General features: G+C 38.9%; 1 protein-coding gene across 6 annotated transcripts; it reads left to right on the plus strand.

Moving 5' to 3' along the window:
* Nucleotides 1-3047: 3047 nt before the first annotated feature.
* MIOS (meiosis regulator for oocyte development) lies at nucleotides 3048-15797 on the plus strand. 6 transcript variants are annotated; one of them, XM_053975570.1, is made up of 11 exons: nucleotides 3048-3122; nucleotides 4057-5423; nucleotides 5621-5719; nucleotides 6625-6882; nucleotides 7717-7886; nucleotides 9421-9486; nucleotides 10104-10262; nucleotides 11031-11183; nucleotides 12347-12551; nucleotides 13644-13773; nucleotides 13999-15797. In XM_053975570.1, exons 2-11 carry the CDS (start codon nucleotides 4127-4129, stop codon nucleotides 14093-14095), a joined length of 2634 nt encoding a protein of 877 aa, XP_053831545.1. In that variant the 5' UTR covers nucleotides 3048-3122; nucleotides 4057-4126; the 3' UTR covers nucleotides 14096-15797. The 6 variants fall into 6 exon arrangements, 5 of the variants coding, with proteins under 5 accessions (XP_053831545.1, XP_053831580.1, XP_053831562.1 ...); XR_008436736.1 differs by lacking the exon at nucleotides 3048-3122 and having other exon boundaries at nucleotides 13999-14164; nucleotides 14724-15797; XM_053975605.1 differs by lacking the exons at nucleotides 3048-3122; nucleotides 13644-13773; nucleotides 13999-15797 and adding an exon at nucleotides 3289-3424 and having other exon boundaries at nucleotides 12391-12524.
* The last annotated feature ends 1843 nt before the right edge of the window (nucleotides 15798-17640 follow it).

Below are 17640 nucleotides of genomic sequence, written 5' to 3' on the forward strand. Positions count from 1 at the left end.
ACTTACTTTGTACCTGTCATTATAGTGACAGCATCTATTGCTTCAAAATACCACCTCTCATTTTTAATGTCTCTGAATCTCTCGTGTGCCAAAGACACAGGCAACAGCTCTTCTGCAGCTTGTGCATTGGGTAGTAGTTTATTCGGACCATCATTAGGACTCAAGAAATGAGCAAGATGTCAGATAGTTCAGCTGCTGATTCCCTAGTACCTGAAAAACTTACCCTTAGAATCAAAGTTAGATTATGTGATTATTGCAAGTATTACCTACATTTATAAACTGAACTCCCATACTTTCCCATGGAAAAATGTTAGGAATACACAAACTGAATTTCATCTGTTATAAAAAGAACCAGCAGTGATTCTTGGAAATCTTGGTGATTCTCGGAAACAGAGGTGAAAATGTCACTATGTTCCACTTCAACAGCAGCGGAGGAAATGAAACTATGAAACATATAAGCATGAAAATCCAGCCTGCCAATTTTGCCTTTGATATATGATAGACTACTTAATCTGAATTACCTTTGTATTTTTCCACATACTTTGGTCTATTTTATCAAAACAACTGCTGAGCTCTTAAAGATTTCTGTTATTAAGGAAAAAAAAAAAAAAGCTGGTTTTATGAAGAAAAGTGCTTTTTAAATTGAAGGACTAGTATAACAAAATCTAAACCAATTAATTGTTGCAGCACTAAATGACATTTGTGGCTTAAATTAATAAACCCTATGAAAATTTAACACATAAAATGTAGTTTGTAATAAATTCTCCACTATGCTGAGACAAGAAAAAAGACAACAGACATGAACACAAATGATGTTCAAAGCCACTCCATACACATTTCTAAACTAAAGGCTCTGAATACATACAGATTATTGAAAAAATGAATGAAAAATGATTTTTCGTACATTTTCTTAAAAATGTTTTGCTAAGTTATAAAAACATTAGAGAGGCCTTTAAAAATTTTATGCTGTAATTCAAAAAAGAAAGTAGGAAAATATTTAATAAGGAAGCCAAAGTATATGCATTTCCTTTATTTTATAAAAAAGGAAGTAAGAAAAGCAGCTTAAGTAAGAAGCTAATGTCCTGACTCTAACAGTGCTGAAGAAAACTTTAAAAATGTGATGTTTAAATATTTCCAGGCCAAATACCACTGTTTCTATATGAAGGAAGTTATTCTGAGAGAATCTGAAATAGCTGAATTAGTACTTCAGTTTATAACTTTTATTACAGCCAATTTTAAAGAGCATTGAAAACAAAAGGAAAAAGGTTACAGTTCACATCTCCATGGCTTGCAGAAAAACAGGTTGCAAAATCCTAATCACATAGGAATGAGGAAATACATTTTTTTTTTCCAGGTAATTTATATATAAGAAAACTTTATCATTGTGTCATAAAATAACAGGAGAAGTTGCCCAGAGATGGTACGTAGTCCCCAGCCCCTGTGCTTTGGCTGTTTGGAGGTCCCCAGAAAGAGGGGGTAGAGTTAGACTGGATATGAGGGAGGAGGAATTCTTTGCTGCGAGGGTGGTGAGGCAGTGGCGCAGGTTGCCCAGAGAAGCTGGGATGTCCCATCCCAGGAAGTGTTCAAGGCCAGGCTGGATGGGGCTCTGAGCAGTGTGGTACACTGGGAGGAGTCCTTGGTGAAATGAACAGGGCTAATGCCTTTATTAATGTTCAGCTCTTTATTAAAAAGATCAGCTGGGCAGGGGGCTCGACGCAGAGCTCGCCCCCGCAGTCGTAGCTTTCCCAGGCAGCCAGAAGGAAGGCGGCGTGCAGAGTCGGTCACTGGAATCCCGAGCAGCAGCTGTCCTTTCTCCTTCCGTGGCACACCGGTGGCCCGAGGATGAGGAGGCATGGTGTGCAGAGTCTGTTGCTGAAGTCCAGAACAACACCTGTCCCCGCTCCTTCCGTGGTGGCAGCACCAGGGCTCTCTGTCTCTCTATCCCCCTACTTCTCAGAGCCTAATCTAGTCTGTTCCTTCTTAGGTGATGGCGACAGTTAACAGTCAATCAGGGGATGTGTTTCCCTCTTCTTCAGCTAGGGCATTTGCCTGGATTTCTCTACTGTGTTCAGTTTCTGATTTATATTCTTTTTTCCCTCCTAAAAATACTCCCATGATCCTAAGGGGTTTCTATTTGCATGTTAGTCTCAGAGTGGCAGCGTGGAGGGGTGGGGGGCCGGTTGTTCCCAGGTAGTTTAGAGAAAACAAACAGAGCAATTAGCTAATTAGCATTTCAATATCGGTACCTAGCTAGAGTTAGTAGTTTTCTTTTAGTGTTGCCATGGGAACTAGGAAAGCCCTGCCTGCGTTTCTGGGGAACACCTGGAAACTGTTCATAACACTTGGCAGGGGCATTGGAAATGATACCTTAGAATGTCAGCTTTTATCTACTTCATATATTTGTAATCCTGCGATTCTTTAGTGTATAACTCCGAACTCCATATAGACTGTGAGCTATAAGAAATGTAAACATAAGTGAGGTGGAGGGGAGCAAACTTAGGTAACGACTTCATTACCTGAAGGTGTAATTGGAAGATTAAAACCCAATATGCAAAGGGATCATACTTATCAAATTATGAAAACAGCTGACCCGTGGTCCATTTTTGGGTGTAGCTCCTGGGGGAGCTTTGCCTGCCCTAAACGCACCTGGAAGCCCTTCAATAAATATAACTGCTTTTTATTCTCTTAATTTTGTCTGGCCTCTTTTTTAAGGCAGTCCCAAAAAGGATGAGACTCAGATGCTCTTTGTGGTCACAGAATGCTTCAGGCTGGAGGGGGCCGCAGTGGTCCAATCCCCCTGCTCCAGCAGGGCCACCCTGGAGCCCATTGCCAGAAGTGCGTCCCGAGGGCTCCCGGCTCTTTGCAGCCCGGAGCTGCCCCCGCTCCCGGCCGGGCCCGGCCCGGCCCGCTCCGCTCGGGGCCGCTGAGGGAGGAGCGCGGCCCGCCACCGGCAGCGCGCGCGGCCGTGCCCGGCGGAAGCGCCCCGCGCGGGCGGCGCTTCCGCTTCCCCGGCGCGCCGGAAGTGCCGCCGCCGTTGCCGGAAATTCTCGTGCGCTTCCCGTTCCCCTGCGCGGGCGGCGGCGCCGCTGGCGGCGGCCGGGCTGGAGCCTCCGGCGGGCTGGGTGAGCGGCTGCCGCGCCCGGGAACGGACGGACGGAGGGAGGGAGGGAGGTTGGGTGGCGGCCTCCCGGCTCCGGTCCGCTCTTGCGGCCGCCTCCGCGCTCCGCGTCTCCTGGCGGGAACGGGCTGCGGCCGGGGGCCCTGCGCCCCCTCCGAGGCGGCCGGGGGGGAGTGACCTGCAGGCACACAGAGGCGGTCCGGGTGTAATAAATAATGCTGGTGTTTCATACTTCCCGATTTTACCTGTCCTTTTCCACAATAATAGCAGGCGTGTGCAGGATCTGTGCGGTCTGTTTGCATATAGGTACGTGTAGTGATTTGGGGCATGCAGCTACCGAACGTGTAAAGGGAGTTTTGACAGTAATGTCCGTATTTGAATGTTGCTGGCCCAGATACGAACGGAGACAGGATAGCATTGGGGCAGTTGGTGGGATTGGGAGCTGTACAATAAGATGACAATTTGAATTTCTGTTGAAATCTTCCAAGAGAGGAAGCCTTTCTAGCCTGTGGAGTGGGCTTTACACAAAACTGACTCACTGTAATTTTTGTCATTAATGCTTTTTAATTAGGCAGGGAAATTCTCTTTAGGTGTTTGAGGGAGTGGCTCTTTGCTAGAGTGTGCCATACGTGGCACACCCATGTATCCTGCCACAGCGCATCTCGGGTAATGTCTTCTTGCTTAATACTGGTGTGGAGTTTGTAAACACAGCAAATCCTGTTGTCATCAGTTTGTACCTGGCTGTGTTGGCTCTGTCTCAGTACATACATACCAGTAAAAACAACAAGTGTTGTGAGGAGAATGCTTAATGATTTGCCTGAAATGTGTTATGAGATAAACTCTTGGGCTAAAAATAACTTCGTTTTCTTTGTTTAATGATGATTTCAGATAAAAAACTTGGGTTTTGATAACGTTCCTACAAATTATTTTCTCAACAGTTTCCACATGCATGGATGTCACCTGAATCTTCTTAGCAGAGCTTAAATTGTGTGTCAACTTACCCTAGCCATGAGTGGCTCCAAACCCGATATCCTGTGGGCCCCACACCATGTTGACAGATTTGTTGTGTGTGATTCAGAGCTGAGCCTTTATCATATTGACTCTGCTGTAAGTTCAGAGCTCAAGGCAGGGTCATTGCGGCTGTCAGAGGAAACTACGGCTACACTACTGTCAATAAATTCGGATACACCGTACATGAAATGTGTGGCTTGGTATCCCAAGTATGATCCTGAATGTCTGCTTGCTGTTGGACAGGCCAATGGCAGAGTGGTACTTACCAGCCTCGGGCAAGATCACAACTCAAAATCTAAAGATTTGATAGGCAAAGAGTTTGTTCCCAAACACGCTCGGCAATGCAATACCCTGGCGTGGAACCCACTGGATAGCAACTGGCTTGCTGCTGGGTTAGATAAACATCGGGCTGACTTTTCCGTACTGATCTGGGATATCAGCAGCAAATATGCCCCAGAGACTGCAGTTGCTACAGAGAAAGTGAGGCTTTCAGCAGGAGATGCGGAAGCAGGCCTGGTAGTTACAAAACCACTATATGAATTAGGACAGAATGATGCTTGTCTCTCTCTCTGTTGGCTTCCACGGGATCAGAAACTGCTACTAGCTGGAATGCATCGAAATCTGGCTATCTTTGATCTTAGGAACACAAGCCAAAAAATATTTGTAAACACCAAGGCTGTCCAAGGAGTGACTGTTGATCCCTATTTCCATGATCGTGTTGCTTCCTTCTATGAAGGTCAGGTTGCCATATGGGATTTAAGAAAGTTTGAAAAGCCTGTTTTGACCCTGACAGAGCAACCAAAACCCTTAACAAAAGTTGCATGGTGTCCAACAAGGACTGGACTATTAGCTACTTTAACAAGGGATAGTAACATCATTAGGCTGTATGACATGCAGCATACTCCCACCCCTATTGGAGATGAAACGGAGCCAACAATAATTGAGAGAAGTGTCCAACCATGTGAAAATTACATTGCTTCATTTGCCTGGCATCCCACAAGTCAAAATCGAATGGTAGTAGTGACTCCCAACAGGACTATGTCCGACTTCACAGTTTTTGAAAGGATTTCTCTTGCGTGGAGCCCAGTGACATCCTTAATGTGGGCTTGTGGACGACATTTGTATGAGTGTACAGAAGAAGGAAAGGCTAATTCCTTGGAAAAAGACATAGCAACCAAAATGCGCCTCAGAGCTCTGTCAAGGTATGGTCTTGATACTGAACAAGTTTGGAGAAATCACCTCCTAGCTGGAAATGAAGATCCTCAGCTGAAATCGCTTTGGTACACTCTGCATTATATCCTTTATTTTATTGTAGTTTTTGTCCTAAGGAAGTAATATACCTTTATATGTAAAACACTTACATAAAATGCATTAAAATCTTTAAATACAATGCAACATCCTGTAAATACTTTGTATATGTTAACAGGATGTGACTTTAAATTTTTTAAAACATTTTTTGGGAAAAATTAAGCTTCCTATACATGAAAATACTTATGAAGCAGTATACTGAAGATATGGATCAAAAACTTACAGGAAACAAAGGTCCCTTAGTTTACACTGGCATTAAATCAATTGTGAAGTCATCTTTGGGTAAGAATGTTCCAACTTTGCTAAGTATTGTTGTAGTATGTTTGCAGAGTGATACATTCATGAGTGTGTCTTTGGCAATTGTTCAAAGAGACTATTCAAAAATATAAAACGAAAGTATTTATGTTTGTGTTTTAATAATGTAAGTTAACAGTAATTTCCAGAGTTGTCAGTGTTCTTGGAAAGTCAGTAATTGTAGACACATAGTATCCTCAGTAGTAAATCTTTGAACTGTTTCAAACATTTGAGTTTTGACTATGGCACTGAGAATTCCTGCTGCCTGCATAATATTATACTTTTTTGCATAATATTACATTCCTTGCAGAATATTATATTTTTCAAAGCTTCACATCAGGCTGTGGTTCTAGAAAGGTGACTTTGCTGTTGTCACTGCTATTGTATTAAGTACTTTTGTATGACTATGTTTAAATAAGCTGACCTGTTCTGAAGTGGTGATCAACCCTGGTTTATCACATTCTGCCTCTCATGCTCACTGAAATCTTTCTTAGTATAATTTATTATTTAAATATTTTCTCTCTTCAATATATGTCTTCAGTGGTGGGAAAGCTTCTAACACATTGATGCTGGCTGAGAGCTGGTAGAGCAGGTGCTTGACAGTGTATTATGTATTTTCAATTTGAACATACTGAGAACTGTCAAATGTAACAAGTGGTAGAAGAAAGAAAAAAGACTGAGAAATATATGTCAAGCTTAGGTGCATAATTTTTAGTAGATCAAAATAATTTTGTGCATGCTGCTCCTTTCCATGGAGTTGTAAGCAATGTTAAAGTACTAAAATGAGATACTCAGCTTTTGTACCTTGCTTTATGATTGAAATCAAAGCGTTGTGTTGTGATTGCAATTGAAACTGTGATTTAAGCATAATTTAACTTATTTCCCATTTCTAGGAACAACAGAGAACCTCAGGCACAGCAGAAGTGGATCTGATAGACAGGCAGATATTATTCAATATCTGAGTGAGGAGAGATCTTTGGCTTTGCAGCTCTGTGGGTGGATAAAGAAGGGAACAGACTTAGATGTGGAACCTTTCCTAAATTCTTTGGAACAGGAGGGAGACTGGGAGCGAGCTGCTGCTGTAGCACTTTTCAACTTGGACATACGGCGAGCAATACAAATTCTGAATAAAGGGGCTTCCTCAGGAAAAGGTGTGTATTGTATTTTGTTTTTTATTTTGGCACTGTGTTAGTAGATTTTTTCCATTAACAGAATTATGGAAGATAGAATGGAAAAAGTATGGAAGAGATGCCTGTTGTCTTGTAAAATTGTTACTTGAAACACTTGTATTGGAGCTTGACAAATCCTGATATTTCACTCATCAGACTACCATATGCCATACTGTCTATTTAAAATAGATCATATGTTTCAGAATTTCCTTCCTGATAAAAGCTCCAGAAAGGCTTATGTTCAGAACTAGTGGGATTCTTTTTACTGTAATGGAACTGCTGGGGGAAAGAAAGTCTGTCTGTGCTTTCCACAGGGAGGGTTCAGACTGGAGACATGCTATTTTGAAATTCAAGAATAAAATTGAACTTTCTGACAGAATTAATATTTAGATTAAATAGTTTTCATGTTTTTAGGAAACTTCTTAGCTAGAAACTTTTGTATAAAATTGTCATCCTCCAGCTAGGTCTGTTAAACAATGGCTGGATATACAATCCTGTCTTTTCACTTCTTGTGGATATGAATTATGATAATGACAATCTTTTGTGATAGCTATTTCTAAATACCATAAGTAGTGTGATGTCGTTTAAAGAGGCTGTCATGCATGTAGATGCTAACTTACATGAACAAAGGCATTTAAAGCTACTGTACATAGTAGTGTATACACATTACTTAGGTAGTGTTAATTCTACTACATTTTATGTTGCATCCTGACAAAACATTGTGTTTCAAATGGATGCTTTCATTTACAGTTTTAACTGGAGGTTAAGTCCTTAACTTGAATGATATTGTTTCACTGATTGCTTTTCATAAATCAGGTGATCTGAACCTTAATGTAGTAGCAATGGCTCTGTCAGGCTACACAGATGAGAAGAACTCACTTTGGAGAGAAATGTGCAGTACTCTAAGGCTGCAGTTGAACAATCCCTACTTGTGTGCTATGTTTGCTTTCCTGACGAGTGAGTCTGGTTCATATGATGGTGTTTTGGTGAGTAAATTTCTGTATTAGATTAAAGTTTCTTTATGTAATAGGAGCCTATAGATACATGGACTTATGTAGGGGGAGTCCTATATGCTCCAAGAATTAATCAAATGAATACCTATTCTTTTATCCTGGTTCTGGCAAATAGAATGTCTTTCTGCAGAAGAGACATCTCATATTAGTGAATGTTAGTGAATAAGTCATGCGTGAATGGCCAAAACAGAGATTATAGATAACACGTTTTTTAGAGGAATTTTATTTTTAGTATGAAGTTACTAAACCTTTACAAATACATTATCAAAATAATGTAAGCAGTGGGAAGAAACAGGATTAATAATGGAATTGCAAAAAGCAGACTAAATGCAGGGGAGTTTGCAGAACTTTCGTCAAGCTACATTTGCATTGAATTGTACTTTATTTTCTTTTTATTTACTTACTTGTTAAAATAATTTCACTTTGTTGAAACAGGAAATAGAGTAGTTCCAGGGCTTCTGAAAGTGATACAGAAATGCCATTTAAAGGGCAAACTAAATCTTTGATCATGAGATACTTTGAGCCTTTGGAGGAGGTAACGTACTTGATTCCCGTTAGAGAACAGAGAAATACTTGATTCAGTAGGAATTATTTAGCCTAGGAAAGGACTCCTGTAATGCAGCAGAATAATTGGCCCAAAGCTGTTGAAAGAGAAGTTGTCATAATTTGATGTTCTTAGGGTAATGAAAAATAAAAATACTTAGAATCCCAGAGGAGAGAAACCTGAAATTTTCTTTTCCTGTCTTTGGGAGAGAGTATTATTGTTCTCTGGATGTTGAATAGTACTTTCACAGATTTTCTTATTGATAAACTGGCAACTCACACATGACAAGGCGCTGTTTGTTTTGGTTTAATTTTAATTTTTCCTTCAGTGAGACCTGTTGAAGTCTGCATGAAAGATTTTGCTAAGCACATGTTGTTTTGGCAACGTCAGTCACAATTTCTAATCTGAGAATATCTGAGGGAAAAGCATGGGCATAGCTAAGTGTGAGAATTGATATAGAGAAGTATTTTTTTTCTTCAGTGTCACATCTAGTAAAATGGTTAAAAAGCAAAAAGTAAATACTGATACACTGCTGGACCTCAAGTGTTAATATACTTCTGAAAGATTTGTTCTGGATGTTAGGCTAGTTATTATGTAAATACAGTAAATGGAACTTGGTTTGTTTTTCTTCTGCCTGTGACTTCGTGGGACACCTGGCTATAATGCTGGAAGCACTAAGTCCTCTACAGGACTTGCAAAGTTTATTTTTGCAGAGTTTCATAAACCGTGTAGGATGTGTTGTACCAGATTTTCCCGGTAGATTGTTCCTGAATCCGCAGTCTTCCTCTGATACCTGTGTCTGAGTACAGACAAGTAAGCTGATAGTTAGATGTCACATTTTCTTTGTACACAATCAATTTCATTGTATTAGTTAGAGAGTAGTGCAAGTGTTTTGATTTTTACAATGTGTTGGAAAAATGAAAACTTATCTGATATTAGTAATTGCCATTTTTCTCTCTAAAGTATGAAAATAACGTAGCTGTACGAGACAGAGTGGCATTTGCTTGCAAGTTCCTCAATGATGCTCAGGTAAGTTTGTGATTGCACATTTAAAAAAAACTTCTAAACTGGGCTTTATTCAGAGGCAGAAGAAACTCTGGGGTAGAGGGGTGAATAGTGGAAATAATGAGTCATGACTGATTTTTTTTTTCTTACCACAGTAGTATATAAGGTATAGTATAATCTGGTTTTTAGTTTGTACTTCCAGCTTAATTTTTGATTTGGTTTTTGCTTGGTTGATTTGGGGGCTTTATTGGTTTTGTGGTTTTGGAGGTTTTTGTGAGTATTCATCACATGGTAGTTCAAATGCAGTTGCATTAACTGTACACCTGTTTCACTGGAAAGTATTTCTATTTCTTCACTATTTATTTCCAGGTGTTAATGTTCTCTCAAATTATGGTTTGGTTTTGCAGCAGAAATGTTCTATTTTAAATTCACCAAAGTATTCTAAGAATACATAACTGCTCTCCTTGCATTTTCTATCAGGAAGCTTGAAGTTTTTTTATAAACACTTGATTTCATGCAGTTTCATAGGATATAGTAATTTAACTTTTTCTGCATAACATCCAGCAAGCAATGCATTCTGTTAGCTGCAGATGCTGTTTTTACATATATTTATATATTTCTTCGTATATATTTTTTTATAGCTCAACAGGTTTATTGAAAAGCTGACAAATGAAATGAAAGAGGCTGGGAATTTGGAGGGAATACTGTTAACAGGGCTGACAAAAGATGGAGTTGACTTGATGGAAAGTTATGTTGACAGAACTGGAGATGTCCAGACGGCAAGCTATTGCATGCTACAGGTCAGTGTTTCACTCAAAAATAAATTTTATGGAGGAAAACTAAATGTAGTTTCTTGTGAACCAAAAAGTATTTTCTGTATTAAATTGGGACAATTGATTGGTTGTTTTTTTTTGTTTTTTTTTTTTTTTTTGGGGGGGGAGTAATCTGAAACTCAGTGTTAACTGATAAGTGTGTCTTCACACTTAGCAGTGTGAAGAGGTAGCTTGAGGAGACACTAGGGGAAAGAGGCAAAAGAAAATTGTAGCTGAACTGGGGATACCCATTTATCTGTTTATTGCTGGTGTGTTTCCTGACATTGTCATTATTTTTTTTGCTTTCAGGATTTTGGTAGAGAAGAAAAGTGAGGTTGTTTGTTTGTTTGTAGGCTTTGGGTTTGTTTTTTTGGTTTTTTTTTTTAATAACGGACTTATCTTGGCCCTTATAGTAGCCAATAGTAGCAGCTATTGCCAGCGGTGTATTTAACTGCATATGCAGTCATGACAGTGATACAGATTGTGTTACATACAGAATTTTCAAATCCTTCATCTCACAGACATGAGTTCTTAGGAGGATGTGGCAGCACAAATATTTTCAACCAGAGAGAAACCGAAGAAAACATTTATCAAACTCACATTACAATTTAGTAGAAAATTCATCTTCTCCCCCATAAATTACACTATATTATTTCTTATATCTTGTAGTACACTTTGTAAAGCCTTTTGAAAAAGTGAGTAATATGTATTGTGTGTCTTTAATGTATGTCTGACATTTTCTCCTGCCTACTTTAGGGTTCTCCATCAGATGTACTTAAGGATGAAAGGGTTCAGTACTGGATTGAGAACTACAGGAATCTTTTAGATGCCTGGAGGTTTTGGCATAAACGTGCAGAATTTGATATTCATAGGAGTAAGCTGGATCCCAGCTCAAAGCCTTTAGCCCAGGTAAATATAAATCTCATATGAAATATGACCAGTCCAAAAAGGAACGTGGCATGGTACTTCTGTAAAAAAAACCTTGCTAGCCATATCTTGGTTTTTATAAGGATTTATGTGCAAAAGAGAGATTTCAACTTAGCCTGCCCTAAAAAAGGAGGTGTCACTTTTTTTTTTTCCCAAATAACAGGTCTTTAATAATCTGTAAACTATCAACACTTTTCTTCTGGGGAAACTGGAAACTCATTTGATTTTTTTCTCTCACATGCAGAAAAATGAAATCAGAGATATATCACCCAGTGTCAGAGTGAGACTGATGCTGAAACCATGGAACTAGTTCAAATTGCTTTTGTTTTAATTGAAAAAAACTTCAAAGCTGTTTTGAAGCCCTTGAACCTGAAAGTAAAGTGAACAGCAGCAACTTTCATTATCAGTTCTGAACATATACTGACCTAAAAACTAAGGCCCTACCCAAATGCTATCTTCTTAACATCTGGTGGCAGTTTCAGCCAACATGGTCTTACCATGGCACATTTTATTCTCTCATATCTGCAAAGTGTGTTCATTACAAGCTTTAGGGCCTGAGAGTTTCTGAGGAAAGCTGGTTTGAATTCTTTTATCAGTCACAGCTGTTTAAGCAGAGTTGTTCCAAGTGGGAGGGAGCTGAGTTTACTGCTCCTTCCTTATGTTGTTAACATAAATAGCCCTAAAGAATTTGAAATATGTGCTCCTTGGTATCAAGTCACAACTTGTGACATAAGGGATGTAGATAAATATTAGGATAATCCTTATGTTGGGGATTGTAGTGTGAGTCATCTTACTATAAGTAGGAAGAGACTAGACTTTATATAGTAAGTAGAATAAACCTAGTTTCTTCCATTACTGAAGACATAGCTTTTATTATCTTACATAATATCTTTCAAAGTTTTAGCAATTGTGCATATTTTTATGTGCTTTTGAAGTTAGTGAGCATCATTAAGGCCTACTTCTCAGGGCTGTGTGCCTCATCTATAAACCAAGGTGTTAAGAGCTCCTTCACAAGTAGCCATAGCTTTCCAGGGCGCTCTCTAGAATATGTGATAAATAATTTTAATTAGCTTGAATGGATTCACTCACAGGTGTAGCAAAAGTAGAACCAAACCAAAAAATTAATGGGCATCTGTTCTCTTTAGGTGTTTGTGAGTTGCAATTTCTGTGGAAAATCAATCTCTTACAGCTGTTCAGCTATTCCTCATCAGGGGCGAGGTTTTAGCCAATATGGAGTCAGTGGTTCACCGACCAAGTCAAAAGTTACAAGCTGTCCTGGTTGCCGTAAGCCCCTTCCCCGCTGTGCACTTTGCTTGATAAATATGGGAACACCAGTTTCCAGCTGTCCAGGTATGACACAGTGGGTTTTAGTTATTCAGCTACAGTACTAGTTGGAGGCCAAATTAGCAGTTCCTATTGAAAGATCTTCTGTTGCACTTTTTTTTTTCTATTTGTGCTTATACTGTAAATATTCATACTGATCATTTTGAAGGGAGAAAGACCATAATTGAGAACTTGTTTACATCCAATCTAATTTTGGGATGACACTTTTGTTTCAATTCTTAGTGGTCAGACAGTATGCATAGTTACTTGGTTCTCACAGTTTTCCATGAGATTGTCAGTCAAAATCTATGGTTAGACAGATATAAAGATCCAAGTATTGTGAAAATCAGTATTGTGAGCTTTACAACTGAAAGAAATGGGGAGTGTGTTTTCTTGAGATGAATTGTAGTCATGCTACACAAATCACTGAATGTAAATTAATTAATTTTTAGCTGGAAGAGGAAGAGAGGCGTGGTGTACTTTTTGTTACTAAGCATGAAAGAAAGCATGGGTCATGCTGTCACAGCTAAGAGGTATTACAACTGGAGTTGTTTGGTTATAAATGCCTTTGGCTCGGCATTATATAATGTCTAAGTGAAAAGGATTTCAACCATATTTTTAAGTCAGTCTTATTACAGACCCATGAGCAGCTGTACAGTTGTCATGTTTATTTACCTCTTCTCATTCTTTTGCTGATCTTTGTTATGACTTCTATATTGTACTTATTCCAGTTCATAACTTAGATTTTGTTGATTTTTTTTTTTTCTAAAGCAGAAGATTTCATGTGCAGCAGAACAGGCCCATAATTCACTGGACTATAAATCAGGCATAAATCAATAAGGCATAAATCACCATTGAAGGAGATTCTGTCTGTAAAACTTGTTTAATAGTCAAGTTTAGCATATCTAGAAGATGTGAAGCAACAGTTTAGCAGTCTAATTCTTCTTTGGTATTCTTACAGCTCTTAATATTTTACTGACTTCTATTTTAAAATCGCAATGCTTTTTCACATAATGTTCTTTATTTCAAATCATTTTAATGGTGCTGCTGGGACTGAAATGTAAATGAAGTGTAATGATTTACAGCCATATTTGTGGGGGTGGGTTTGCCTCTGGACAGGAGGATCCAAGTCAGATGAAAAAGTGGATCTTAGCAAAGACAAGAAGTTAGCCCAGTTCAACAACTGGTTTACTTGGTGTCACAACTGTAGGCATGGTGGACATGCTGGACATATGCTTAGCTGGTTTAGGTAAGTTGATGTTAAAATTTTATTATTTCACATGTGTATTCTGCACTGATTAGAACATGTCTCCTTCCCTGCATCTATCATTATAAAATTTAAATAATAAAACTGAACTATGATACTGAGATTTTCTGAGATACTATACCTCTGCACATAGTTAAATGTATAATTGCAAAATTATTTTACCAGTTTTTTCTTTTTTTTTTTTTTTTTTTGGCTGTTGCTATTTAGGGACCATACTGAGTGCCCAGTTTCTGCCTGCTCTTGTAAGTGTATGCAGCTGGATACAACAGGGAATCTCGTTCCAGCAGAGACTGTCCAGGCATAAATGCTGTTAGAAAATATGTGGCTCTCTAATGGATGTCCATCACAGTCCAAGCAGATATTTTAGACAAAGGTAATTTCTGTCTTACTGTGAAAAAATAAATTGCTATCCAAGTAGTGAAATGATGTGTGTATGACTGTGCTTGGTAGAAACAGGTATTCCTGAAGTGAGCCTATAGGTACAGTGCATGGCCCTTATTCAGAGGACTGAAGAAAAGCACTCCTGGAATTACGGACTCCTTGAATTTGTTAAAATGTAAGGAAGACCTTTATTAAAAAAGTTTTCAGGATAATGCTGATCGGTCCCAAAGCTGAGTTTATATGCTGTGAAAGCAGACCTTCAAAATAAACAATTGAAAAGAAGATGGCAAAGTTATGCTGTGGATTTCTCTGTTCATTGTTTGATCACTGTCTTGTATGCAAATGTTTGTTTCCTTGTAAGTTGATTCAAAGTGCCACTGCTAACTGCCTTCTAAACATTTTTATTTTAAAGAAAAATACTTTTCTTTCTGTTCCCTGGTTTTGTTAATAGTAAAGCAATGTCTTTACAATTCAAGTTCTTACTTAACTAGGCTATATATCTAGCTGATGCAGATTTTAATACTGAAGAGTTTGGGGGTTTTCTCTCCTAGCCATGACTGTATCCTAGAGAAAAGTTCCCTGAGAAGTCATGTGACAATTTCTGTGCAGAGTGCAGGTAAACTATAGGAGGTTGTATCTGATAAATTTTTAAGTTAGTACTGTGAAGATCTGAAATCTCAAAGACTGGAGACTTGTAAATATGTAAGTTTTAAACTACATGCAGTGTTTTGACTACAAAAATATTTGAAGACATTGAGATAATCAGCATTTCCCTGTACTTCTGAAATATACTGGGAAGTGTAGAATCAACCTGTATAAATCCTGCTTCTGGTCACTAGTGGACACCCATCTGCTCCCAGTTTTGAGTAATTGATCAAGAGTACGTCTAGATGTGTTACCAGCTGGAATTAAGATTGTTTATTAACTTGAGAGAACATCAATGATATTTTGCTAATACTGTGCTAGGAGCTAATTGCTATTGTTGTCCTTGACTCTGCAGGCAACATTCACACAAATTAGGGAAAAAAACCAAACCTGTTTTAAGGTATGTGATAATAACATCAGTTTACTTGGTGTGTGTTTATTTACAGTATATGAGTTACTCAAAACTTATGTGCTATGAAATACTAAATGGAATGCTAGCAATAAACTGGTACTGTTTGCCAGGACTGTGAAAATTGGTGTTTCAAAGAGAATATATTGTAATATACAACTAGTTCTATGTGCTCTAGTGTAGTTTCAAGAAGATTAAATGTGGAAATGTACAAGATGTACATGTAATGTGGATGTACAAGATTACATTCAGGACTTCGGGTTATATTTTCTGAGTTAGCATTAATGTTGTAATACATCTGCTGCATTTATTTTGATCTAAAATTGGCAAAGAAAAATTTTAAAGTTAAAAATCTAAGAGGTACTTGATATTTCTAGGCATTGCAGAGCAGTTCCTTTTTTTTTTTCTTTTTAGAATATTTATTTCTCATTCCAGTGTTTTTGCGCACTTCACATTGCTGTTGAAGAGCTCTTCAAAATGTTCTCCATTTATAAATGTAAACTGGGGCTTACTGTATGTTACCCTATTTATATAAATACAGGCAATAAAGGTTTTGGTTTATGTAAATGAGGATTGGTAAGTGTCAAGTGTTTGTTTTTTATTCTTGTGTAGTAACATTTAGTAAATTTCCCTGATAATTTCCATGTTGAGGTGAATGCAACTACCAACATACATTGTCTCATTTTCTCATGTAAAGAAAATTCATTTATAAGGTTTTCACCTTGATTATAACTGTGTGTGTCAAATTCTATCACTAAGTTAAATTACATGCTCACTTTAATACTCCTATCTTTGCAGTGTTTTGGATTATGAACGTGTATGTTCTGGCACTATGGGTTTTGGTTGTTGCAATTAGTCATCAGGCTTTCAGGTTGGCAGTTACACTATTTGCAAAATTTACAAAGCAAAAGCTCTATGTTTTTTAATTACCAGGTTTTTTACTCCTTGTTTTCTGTCACTTTTGGGGTGATTTCTTGTTTTCTAACAAAAATATAGCTACACCCATTTTATTAGCTGCAGTTGTTTTTTTTTGTTTACTATTGCCTGGTAAATCTCAGCTCAACTCTGCTGAAGGTGTCCTCGAATGCTAAAATGTTGTGATCCTGTGGCTCATGCTGATTACATTCCATTGTTGTAATTTTGTTAGATGCTCCAGCCTTGCAGCTCTTCCTTGATTAAGCACAAGCACTTCATCATCACACAAACAGGCTCCTTGCTCCTGAGCACATGAGTTGTGCACATGTCCATGCCCAAGCCAGGGCAGCAGAGCAGGCAAGCAGGGTCAGCCAAGAGCCCAGCAAAAAGGTACCAAGTCTCAGAAGTCAGTCCTGAATGTAGTGGGAGTAGTCCTGTTCCAAACAACATGAACTTCTAGAAGTCTGCACCAGTTACAGCATTCACTTCCTATGCCTCCTCTCCTCTGCCAGGTTCCCACCATGCTCCAGCCTCCTGTCCTCCCAAAGAAGCCACCAGCTCCTCTTCATGCCTTCCATCACTGGCTTTGGTGACATCCCTCTCTGGTGCTTCTGATTCAGTTGCCCTCCCGTTTGGTCAGTGTCCCAGGAAGCCCCTACTTCCCATATTATTATCTATGAGGGCTGGCAGTTTCTCACCTTTCATTGTGTGTGTGGTGCCTGGGGCCCTGCCAACCATCAGGCCTAGCTGACTTGGTTGTCTTTCCCTTGGTATTTAAAACAGCTGGCAGTTTTCAACATGGTAATGTAGGAAACTATGCTGATAAATGCATATATGACCTGAGCACTACTCTAACACCAAGAATGTTTTACAGTTCCTTGCATTGCAGTGTGAGTTGCACAGCCATGTAGCCAGGGTAGGCCATTTATTCACACCGACTGATGGTCGGTAGAGAAGCAGACAAATTAAAAGCGTGTAAGGGAAACTTTCAGTTATGTACAGTTTGCCCAGCCACCTTTCACTGCTGCAAGACTGCATGAAAAGAAGAGTCTTGACTGACAAAGGAAAACCAGCATTTCCCACTTGGTGTGCTCAAACTTTCTCTCACAAGACCTCATACCCCAGGCTGGTCTCTGAAGTGCTAAAGCCATCTAGTGGCAGGCTGCTCCACTGGGCAGGGGTGGTCTGGGTAACTACACAACATATATGTACTCACACAAAATACCAATTTTCTAAAGCAGAATAGAACAAAATAGTTTTAAATGCTAGCAAAACATGCATGCAGTTATTAAGAATGACATTTGATTCTACTGAGCACTTAAATAGTGGTGATATAGCATGGTATTGTGCCACATGGACCTTTTGTTCTGTTTGCTGTACCAGACTGCTTCCTACTTCAGAAGACCTTTCCAGTCAGAGTAACTGTGTATCTGTAACAGAGTATCCGCCTTCTAGGTGGGGAGGGAGAAGAAAATAGATCTTCTGTTAACTTGATCATC

This window comes from Vidua macroura, chromosome 1 (genome assembly GCF_024509145.1).
Source record: "Vidua macroura isolate BioBank_ID:100142 chromosome 1, ASM2450914v1, whole genome shotgun sequence".
In the NCBI taxonomy this organism is placed as follows: Eukaryota; Metazoa; Chordata; class Aves; order Passeriformes; family Viduidae; genus Vidua; species Vidua macroura.